At 40.1% G+C, this 9,989-nt stretch overlaps 1 protein-coding gene across 1 annotated transcript in view; it reads right to left on the reverse strand.

The window, feature by feature from the left end:
• Positions 1-1,232: 1,232 nt before the first annotated feature.
• The window catches only part of ATCAY (ATCAY kinesin light chain interacting caytaxin), a 52,666-nt gene continuing 43,909 nt past the window's right edge, over positions 1,233-9,989 (reverse strand). The window contains exons 7-11 of the mRNA XM_044685296.1: positions 9,753-9,839; positions 8,462-8,560; positions 7,173-7,208; positions 2,451-2,483; positions 1,233-1,338 (exon numbers count right to left, since the gene is read on the reverse strand). Of these exons, the coding sequence (XP_044541231.1) occupies positions 1,233-1,338; positions 2,451-2,483; positions 7,173-7,208; positions 8,462-8,560; positions 9,753-9,839 (361 nt within the window). The remainder of the gene's footprint in view (positions 1,339-2,450; positions 2,484-7,172; positions 7,209-8,461; positions 8,561-9,752; positions 9,840-9,989) is intronic.

Consider the following 9,989-nt stretch of genomic DNA (forward strand, 5'->3'; position numbering starts at 1 on the left):
AGAGAGCACTAAGAAGAGAGTGGAAGGTTCCGGTCAGTTCCCTATCTGGAGTCTCCAGTTCTTCCTGTGTCTTCAGTTAGTGTGATGGGATAAAACGAGCTCCAGACTAGGAATCAGAAGACCTGGGTTTGAGACCCAGGAAGCCACTAGTCCTCTCTGAAATTTCTGTTTCCTTCTCTATCAAATGAAAGAGTGCTAGATTTGGAATCAGAGGATCTGGGTTCAAATTCTGCCTCACACTACAATGACTAGTTGTGTGACTTTGGGCAAGATACTTAGCTTTTCTGTGTCTTAGTTTCCTCATCTGTGAAATGGGGATAACAATTACACCTATCTCCCAGGGCTGTTGTGATGCTCCAATGGGATAATTAAAGTATGTTAAAGTGCTTTGCAAACATTAAACTATTATATAAATGCTGATTATTATTGTTATTACTGTTATTATTGTTGTTATCTGTGTATACCTGAGTATTCACTTAATTTCTAGTAGTCACGCTTTTCCTTAACTGTAAAAGTGAGAGGTTGAACAAGATAATAATAGTAACTAGTTTTATATAGCATTTGAGGCAAAATTGATAAATGATATCTGATTTGTCCTTAAAACAACCTAGGGAAGAAGGTATTATTATTATACTTGTTTTACTTTTGAGGAAACTGAGATGAACAGAGACTAAGGGATTTGCCAAGGGTCATACAACAAATAAGTGTCTGAAGTTGGACTTGAACTCAGGTCTCTGCTTTAAACCCAATGTTTTACCCACCGAGTCACCTGGCTTGAAGGTCCCTTCTAGTTCTATATCTATTCTCCTATGACGTTTCTAATGTCTGTCCCTTCTAACTCTGACATTATTTTTTTTTAATTTAACCTTACCGTCTGTCTTAAAATTGATACTAAGTGGGGGCAGCTGGGTAGCTCAGTGGAGTGAGAGTCAGGCCTAGAGACAGGAGGTCCTAGGTTCAAACCTGGCCTCAGCTGTGTGACCCTGGGCAAGTCACTTGACCCCCATTGCCCACCCTTACCACTCTTCCACCTATGAGACAATACACCGAAGTACAAGGGTTTTAAAAAAAAAATTGATACTAAGTATTGATTCCAAGGCAGAAGAGCAGTAAGGTCTAAGCAATGGGGTTTAAATGACTTGTCCAGGGTCACACAACTAGGAAGTATCTGAGGCCAGATTTGAACCCAGGACCTCCTGTCTCTGGGCCTGGAAATCTATCCACCAAACCACTTAGTTACCCCTAATGCTCACATTCTGTAAAACCCTGAAATTAAGAATCCAATCCCAAGTTTTGTCCACAAACCTTGTTTCCTGATCTTCTGTGACCACCGAAGATCTGTTGAGGAGGCAAAAGAAATGACAGGGAAGTGATCACTCTGTCCATCACCACTTTTTCAGTACCATAAGGGTCTGAGATCTCCAGGTGGACCTTTCCCTCTGGACCTTGGCCCACCACAACACCTCCCCTCCATGCCTTTGTAGGCAATTCTCCTATTGCCCATCAGTTAGTCATCATCCCTGTGGCTAGGAATGTCTCCCTGCCTAGTGAGGGGAGACAGGCACATTGTCTGTGGTTGGGCTTATACTTAGAGCTTGACAAGCAAAGCAGTACTGACCAGAGCCTGTGCCCTGTTGGCGTAGCCCGGTGGACCCTAGGGTCCCTTCCACATCCTGACACATGAGGAGAAAGATGGTCAGGGTGGGAGATGCCTAATAAACTCTTGAATTTGACTCCATAAAAATTTATTGAGCCCCTACTCTATGGTGTAACCTTGACTAAGAACACGACCTATGTGAGGTACTGTGGATACAAAGATGGAAAGAAGCAGGAACTTACCCTCAAGGAACTTATATTTTACTGATGGGGAAGGGGATTCACCTTATAGACAAGTAAATATAGATCATTTGAGGAAAAAGAGAGCACCCTAAGGATTCCCCAACAGGGAAGTCTTCCTTTCAGAAGTGTCATCGAGTGGTGGAAAGAAACTAGGACCAAGGAAGACAGGATTTAGAACTGCGAGGTCATCCTTAGATATCCTAGAGTCTAGCTGACTCATTTTACAGTTAGAGAAACTGAGGTCCAGAGAAGGGAAGGGACTTTGTCTAAAGTCAAGCAGAGGGTAAATTAGAGGGCTGGCATTTGAATCCATGTCTTCTGACTAAATTCACGACTCCGTTCATGATGCCATGCTGTGTCTTCTGACTTTGAGTCACAAGACCTAGCTAGGTTTGAGTTTTAGCTCTGCCTCTAGTTAGCTGTGTGGCTTTGGGCAAACTATTTAACTATCATGAGCCTCAATTTCCCCATCTGTAAAATGGGGAGAATCATCCTTTCATGACTTAGATCACAGAGGATGTTGGGAAGAAAGTGATTTTTAAACCTCAAAGTGCCACAAAAATTAGAACTATTTACTATTATAAGATGTTATATCACAGTCAATTATTTACCTTTCTTCCATTGTCTCTGGCTTTTCTTCTGACCTGAAAGGAACCAAGCACATTTGTGATCCCAGATTTAGAGACTTAGAGGGTTAAAATGGTCTCATAAAATAGGGCATCTAGACTGAGAGTTGATTAGGAATCCCTCTCCCTAATAGACATACAACATTTCCAACATGTGGTTATCCAGCCTCCTCTTGAAGATTTCCATTTGTCATGCCCCCCAGCGCTAAAGGTCACCCAGTCCCACCTCAGCCCTTCTCAAAGGTGCAAGTGTTTGGGGTCCTATCAACCAGATCACAGACTTTCCCCCAAAGACAGTCTCTGCTCTCTACTGTTACTCTTAGGGTGCTTCTCCAAAGAACCATGGCTTCTCAGCTTCTTGGCTGCATGAATTGACTTTTAGGTCAAACCCTCTGTTCCCATTCCAAGCCTCAAATGCAAATTCATGGTTCCCAAATCCCTTTTGCATCCTTGCTTGCTCTGATTCTCTCAATGCTCAAATCAATACATATACCCAGAATGCTGCCCTTCCATGTTACTGCTTTCATAGCTCCTTAATAAATCTTCCAAATTAATCTATTTCTATAGCAATTAATCAAAAAGCATATAAAGGTCAATTGAATTAAAATACATGGGGGCCAAAAATCCAATTTTTATGACAGTCTTAAAAATCACCCAGATATCTCTTGAAGTTCCTATTATATCATTTACAAAGGTGATACTTATAGATCTGAGCTGTTTTCATTTTCACATACAGATTTCACAGCAAAATTGAAATACTGTGAAACTTAGAAGCTCATATCAATCACAAATGATTGATAAGTTCAAAGTTGCAAAAATTTGGCATTTTTGGGCCACAAACAAGCATGACATGGAAAGGAGATAGGGAAGAAATTCTTCCATTTTCCTGAGTTGCAATGATATTGCCTGGTAAGTTCCGAATTTTGCACAAAATTCTACATTTAGCCGTGGCCAATTCCATAAATGCAATTCAGATGGCACACCAGCATGCTAGGATCCTAGATTTTAGTAGTCTCAAGATTCAGTTCAAATCACAACATTTCAAGTATCGAATGCACCCTATTGGTTTGAAAGGTTTAAATTTTGAGAGAATCATAATTGGTTTGTTTCTCCCTTGAAGCATGTGTAAAAACCATCTTCATATTATATTCCTAACTCATAATTACAAGTTAAGATTTCCTGTCAGTTGACGTCAATGTAACATTATATCTCCACTTCGAAGGCATTTATTAATCACCTACTGTGTGCCAGGGACTGTGCTAAGTACTAGGGATACCAAAATACAAAAGACAGCCCCTTCCCTCAAGGAGCTTGTAATCCAATATGGAAGACAATGTACAAACAAATATATACAATGCATGCTATATACCAGATAAATGTGAAATAATTACAAGATGGAAAGCACTGGAATTAAGAGAGGTTACAGAAGGCTTCCTGTAGAAGGTAGGATTTTAGTTTTGATTTAAAGGAAGCCCAAGGAGGTCAATAGTCAGCATGAAGGGAAGACAGCATTCCAGGCATGGGGGACAATCAGAAAAAATGTGAAGAGATGGAGCGTCTTGTTCATGGAACAGCCAGGAGGCCAATGTCACTGGATCTAGTATGTGTTGAAGAGTAAGGTATGAGAAGCCTGGAAAGGTAGCAGGAGGGTAGATACTGAAGAGCTTTGAATGCTAAACAGAGGATTATTATTTGATCTTGAAGACACTAGGAAGCCACCTGAGTTTATTGAGTGGAGGAGTGACATGATCAGACTTGTGCTTTAGGAAAATTATTTAGTGGCTGATTTTTAAAATTTTATTATTTAGTTGGATTGGAGTGGGGAGAGACTTGAGGCAGCTATTACCAGGTGGCTATTGTAGTAATCAAGGTGAGGTGATGAGGGTCTGCACTCTAGTGGTGGCAGTATCAGAGGAGAGAAGGGGTATATGTCTTTCCATTGGTTTATCTATGAATCTATGTATCTATGTATCTATGTATGTATCTATCTATCCATCCATCCATCCATCCATCCATCCATCCATCTATCCATCCATCCTTATATCTACCTGTCTATCCATCTGTCTGTCCATCCATCTGTCTGTCTATCTCTCTATCTTTCTATCTTTCTATTGATCGATCTATCTGGTGTGCCAAAAGTCTCAGTTCAGTTTAAAATTTTTATAACAGAAAACTACACTAAGACTTTTAAGGCACTTATATATGTTATGTATACTATATACACAAATATACATACATCCTATATTTGTGTTTGTGTGTGTGTGTGCAGGTACACACACATGTAAAGTCATTGATAAAAACATTACTAGCACATGGTCAAGAACAGATCTTTGAGACCCTCAACTAGATCTCCCTCCAATTTGACATTGACTTATTCTTTTTTTTTTTTAAACCCTTACCTTTCATCTTGGAGTCAATACTGTGTATTGGCTCCTAGGTGGAAGAGTAGTAAGGGTGGGTGATGGGGGTCAAGTGACTTGCCCAGGGTCACACAGCTGGGAGGTGACTGAGGCCATATTTGAACCTAGGACCTCCCGTCTCTAGGCCTTATTCTCAATCCACTGAGCTACCCAGCTGCCCCCTGACATTGACTTATTCTTGATAACTCTTGAAGTTTGGTCAAATAAGTGGTTCTGAATCCACTTTACTGTATATGCTCGGCTCTCTGGATTTCTTCATCTTTTTCATAAGAAATCTTTCCCTGAGGCACTCTGTCCAACTGCTGAAGTTGATATAGGCTAAGCTTCTGCATTCCCTAACCCTGTCAAAAATGGCAATGAGGTTAGTCTGTCCTTGAGTGATCTGTTCTTAATGGTCACCATTTGCATTTGTAAATCCTCACACATGATACTTTTAAATATGTTCTAGAATATTTAACAGGATTCCAATGGGAGTCCACTATCTTATCTATCTATCTATCTATCCACTTATCTATTTTCTAGAAAATCAAGATACTTTCCTGTTTCTTGTCCTCTTGCATTATTGGCCATTTTTCAGCAGTAACTTTCTTCACTTTAAATTTCGTAGAGTCTAGTTTGGCCAGTCCTGGTGGCTTGAACTCATTGAGGGCAACATCTAGATAGGCATAGAGTATGGATGGTACCAGTTGATAGATGCATGCCTTTGAAAGGCAACTGGATACTCTCTCTTCATTAATATTAGGTTTCAATTCCCTATTAACAACTTTTGTTCCAAGATTCCTAGTCTCTTTAGTCATTCTCTTTGGCACAGAAAACAGAAGCCAAATAACAAATCTAATTATATTTATAAAGTACTGAACACAGTGTCTGGCAAATTGTAGGTACTTAATAAATGCTTATTCCCTAAATAAGAGTTGAAAGGTTCTCTTTTTTCTCATCAATTCTACAAAAGATATAATTCTATCTTTTCTTTGATCTTCATCTCAGCCCTAACAAAGCTCAAAACAACAACAAAAACATAAAACTGAACACTCTCCTTTTTTTGTCTTTAGAAGAATTTCATGATCTCCAGAAATATTTTCACAATTCCTTCTGACAGTGTTATTTGCCTACACATAAATCATTAGAAGCAATTAGTGATGATCTGGTTTGACAAGCCTTGGGAGGTCATCTCATCACTGGATGGATGGAAGATAGCAGATCTTTTAAATTGTGAATATCAGGTCACCAAACAGGAGCTTCAGTACCCATCAGTAAAAGGTTATCATTGACCACTCCTCATCTTTTCTTCTGATTCTTACTGGATGATCTCTCTCCTGATACCAAATTGTGCTTTCATAGCAGCCTTCCTTAGACTGTGAGCAGATGCTTTCTCTTTATAGAATCTAGCTTTTCTATCTAAAGTAGGGGGATTATGGAATCCTTTAACAGTTTGGTAAAACCTATGGATCCCTCCTCAGAATAATATTTTTAGGTGGATGAAATTAAATGTAAAGGAAACTATAGTGACACATGGTTTTCAACATATATGTATATGTACACATACACACAATACACACATAAATGTGCACACACAGCCGATAGTATACACACATTTAACACACACAAACATATAATATACACCCATGTGCATATATAATAAACCAACACCCATATATTTGCAACACACATATATACGCCAATTTCATAGACTCCCAATTTACAGGAGGGGCCTCTCATTTCAATTGCTCAGCTTCATGTGTACAGTGATCCTTTTTCCTTTCTTCTTTGTGTCACATTCTTCTATTGGTCAACCAAAGTCTTCGTGTGGGTCAGAATATCCTGTCTCTTCAGATCCTTTTTGCCTTTATTTTTATATTGAGGATCTCTCTCTTACATTTGTTTTTCTTTTTCTTTTTTTTTCCTTTCCTTTTTTTATTTTATTTTTAAACCCTTAACTTCTGTGTGTTGGCTCATAGGTGGAAGAGTGGTAAGGGTGGGCAAGGGGATCAAGTGACTTGCCCAGGGTCACACAGCTGAGAAGTGTCTGAGGCCAGATTTGAACTTAGGACCTCCCATCTCTAGGCTTGTCTCTCAATCCATTGAGCTACCCACCTGCCCCTTCCATTTGTTTTTCAAGGAATGTTTTATTCTCCTGGATAACTTGGTGGGTTCCAGGCTTTTATGAATCTGCTTTGTGCTCATTCCATTGATAATGGGGCGATAGTCTGTTGGTTACTAGTTCCTAATATGGCCACCAATTCCTCCCCCAAATCTTCCTGCTGACAGGCACAGAAGTGTTACATACCTTTCTCTCCTGGCCTTGATTCTTTCTTCTTCATATCTGAAAGGAAAAAAAAAGCGTAAGGCATAGCTCATAGTTGTCTGCAATAACATGAGGAGAAGACCTACATCCTTCTTCTTTGGAACATACCAGAATTCCTTAGATAGTGAATATAGAAATGATTTTGTTCCTATATCCTAATAAGGTTAAATATACAGTAATAATAAGATTAAATATAATAAGATTAAATATAAGGTTAAAAGACAGTTAAATTTTTGTATCTACTATTGCTCATGTTTAGAAGGATTGTCAGGGAGGTTTTGGCTTTCACTGCTACTAAGGTGCCATCTTGACTCTGCCTATGCTGTTCATGTTTAGAGAAGGAAATGACAAACCACTTCAGTATGTTTGCCAAGAAAATCCCATGGACAGTATGGTCCGTGGGATCATGCAAAGTTGGACATGACTGAATAAGTAGTTGAACAACAAATTGCTCATGTTAGTATAGTCAGAAAGGCAGGGCAGCTACCAGTTGTACTAGCTAATGAGGATGGTTTCTCAGTCTAATGCTAGCAACAGACAAAGACAAGAAAATACAGATATTCTGGGTTAGTGTTCCCTAAACTGGTCCTTATATGTGATTACAGAGTTGATAGTATTGACAAAAGGGAGAGCAAGAAACCAGGTGAGCAGCCGTAGGGGATCTTGTAACATGGACAACCTGTTTTCCTTGTATAGGATTTGAACCAGGAGGTGAGGGCGCACTAGGGTGTGGAAGCAACTTGAGGGTGTAGGCACAAAAAACATCACAGATGATGATGCTGTCAGAAGTTTAGCAACGGAGGTTCAGTGGACAGAGAGCCAAGCCTAGAGATAGGAGGTCCTAGGTTCAAATCTGGCCCCAGACACTTTCTAGCTGTATGACCCTGGACAAGTCACTTAATCCCAATTGCCTAGCCCTTACTGCTCTCCTGCCTTGGAATCAATATTAAGTAAGTATAAGACAAAAAAAAGGAGATACATCAGTCCATCATGAGACCTGCTACGTGAAGCCTTTCTGACTCGGTGGGACCTGTCCCATGAGCACAGCTTTTGAGACGTCAGAATCCTCCTCCAGCCCTCGGGGAGGAATGGAAGGGAGACCTGAGAGGAGGATTTTACTTTTAAAGTGTGGTTCTCAGGAGGAGACACAATGCTTCTGATAAGCTCTGAGTATAGATGAGCTAGTCCTGATAGGTCTAAGAGACAAGTTATGGAAACGGTGCTTAGGAAAAGGTGAGCATTCTAGGCTTTGGGGCAAAACCGATGCTTACTGTTGGATGCAGTCAGGAATCTGCACGTGTTCCATGGGGATGAGCTGTTCCAATTCTTCCAGACTGTGCACATATTGGATCTTACTGATAAACTTCACACTGAAGGAAATATAATGGAGAGGCAGGTGAGATTGATCGCAGTTGGTGGGAAGGGAACGATGAAAAATGATCAAAGATTTTAGAGTCTGAAAGACACATTAGGGATCATTTAGTCCCCTTAACCCTGGGGAGGGGTATGAACCTGTTTTTCAAAAATGTTTGATAACTGTATTTCAGTATAATCCGTTTCCTTTGTAGTCCTGTTTTATTTTATGCATTTAAAAGCATGATTCTGAGAAGGGGTCCACAAGTTTCCCCAGACTGCTAAAGGGGTGCCCAGGATACACTAAAAGGGCATGAATACTTGATCTAGTCCAACCCCTTGCTGTATCAATGAGGAAATTTAGGGCCAGAGAAATGATGTGCCAAATATTTTGTAGCTAGTGGGAAGCAGATGTAGAATCTGCTTCTCAGATACAGAATGAATGAATGGATCTTAGAGCTGGACAGGACCCTAGAGGTCACCAGTATTATGCAGGCATTCCTTCTATTGCAAACCTGACAGATGATCATCGAGCTATCTCTTCACATCATCCCCATTAACTCCAGGGATGTTGGCTGCTGTTAATTCTCTCTGTGTCTCTGTCTGTCTCTGTGTCTCTGTCTCTGACTCTGTCTGTCTCTATGTATGGCTTTAAGATGTGTATGTATTATCTCACAACAGAGATATTGGGGGTAGGGAAAGCACTCAGTAATGTTCAAGGAAGCTGTTTCACTAAGTCACAAACATGGAAGGAAATTCAGAGACCATCTAGCCCACAATTTTCCTTTTACATTTGAGGAAAGTGAGGTTCAGCCAAGAGATGGAAAGAGCATGTTACAGGTAAGAACTTTGTATCTGAAGTCTGTGCTCTGGGTTCAGATCTTGAATCTACCACTTATTACTTGTGTGACTTTGTCTCTGTGGGCCTCAGTTTCATTAACTATATAAACAGGTTTGATGATATCCAGAGTCCTGGACATCTTTAAAGCAATGATTCTAAGAAACTTGCCCACGGTCACACAACTAGTAAATGGCAAAGCAGGAACTCAGTTCTAAGACCAGAGTTCTTGACACTGTACCACATTTCCTTTGCTATGCAATCCAATTGTTTTTGGGCTCTTGCAGGTTGGAAATCAGTAAACTCTGTTGAAGAGACCCATTCTTGTTTCTTCCCTCCAACCCTCACAGGGCAGAAAGTTCCTTACTTACCTGATAAAGGGCCTGGAAATGGCCAATACTGTTCGAATAAACCAAGAAGGGTGGACAATAATTAAGGATTTCAGGTTTTTCCGAAGCCTGTTGGGAAAGACAAAAGAGAGAAAAAAAGAAGATTCAGTCAGTCAATATTTCTTTTCCTTTCCTTTCCTTTCCTTTCCTTTCCTTTCCTTTCCTTTCCTTTCCTTTCCTTTCCTTTCCTTTCCTTTCCTTTCCTTTCCTTTCCTTTCC

This window comes from Gracilinanus agilis, chromosome 1, assembly GCF_016433145.1.
Source record: "Gracilinanus agilis isolate LMUSP501 chromosome 1, AgileGrace, whole genome shotgun sequence".
NCBI lineage: Eukaryota > Metazoa > Chordata > Mammalia > Didelphimorphia > Didelphidae > Gracilinanus > Gracilinanus agilis.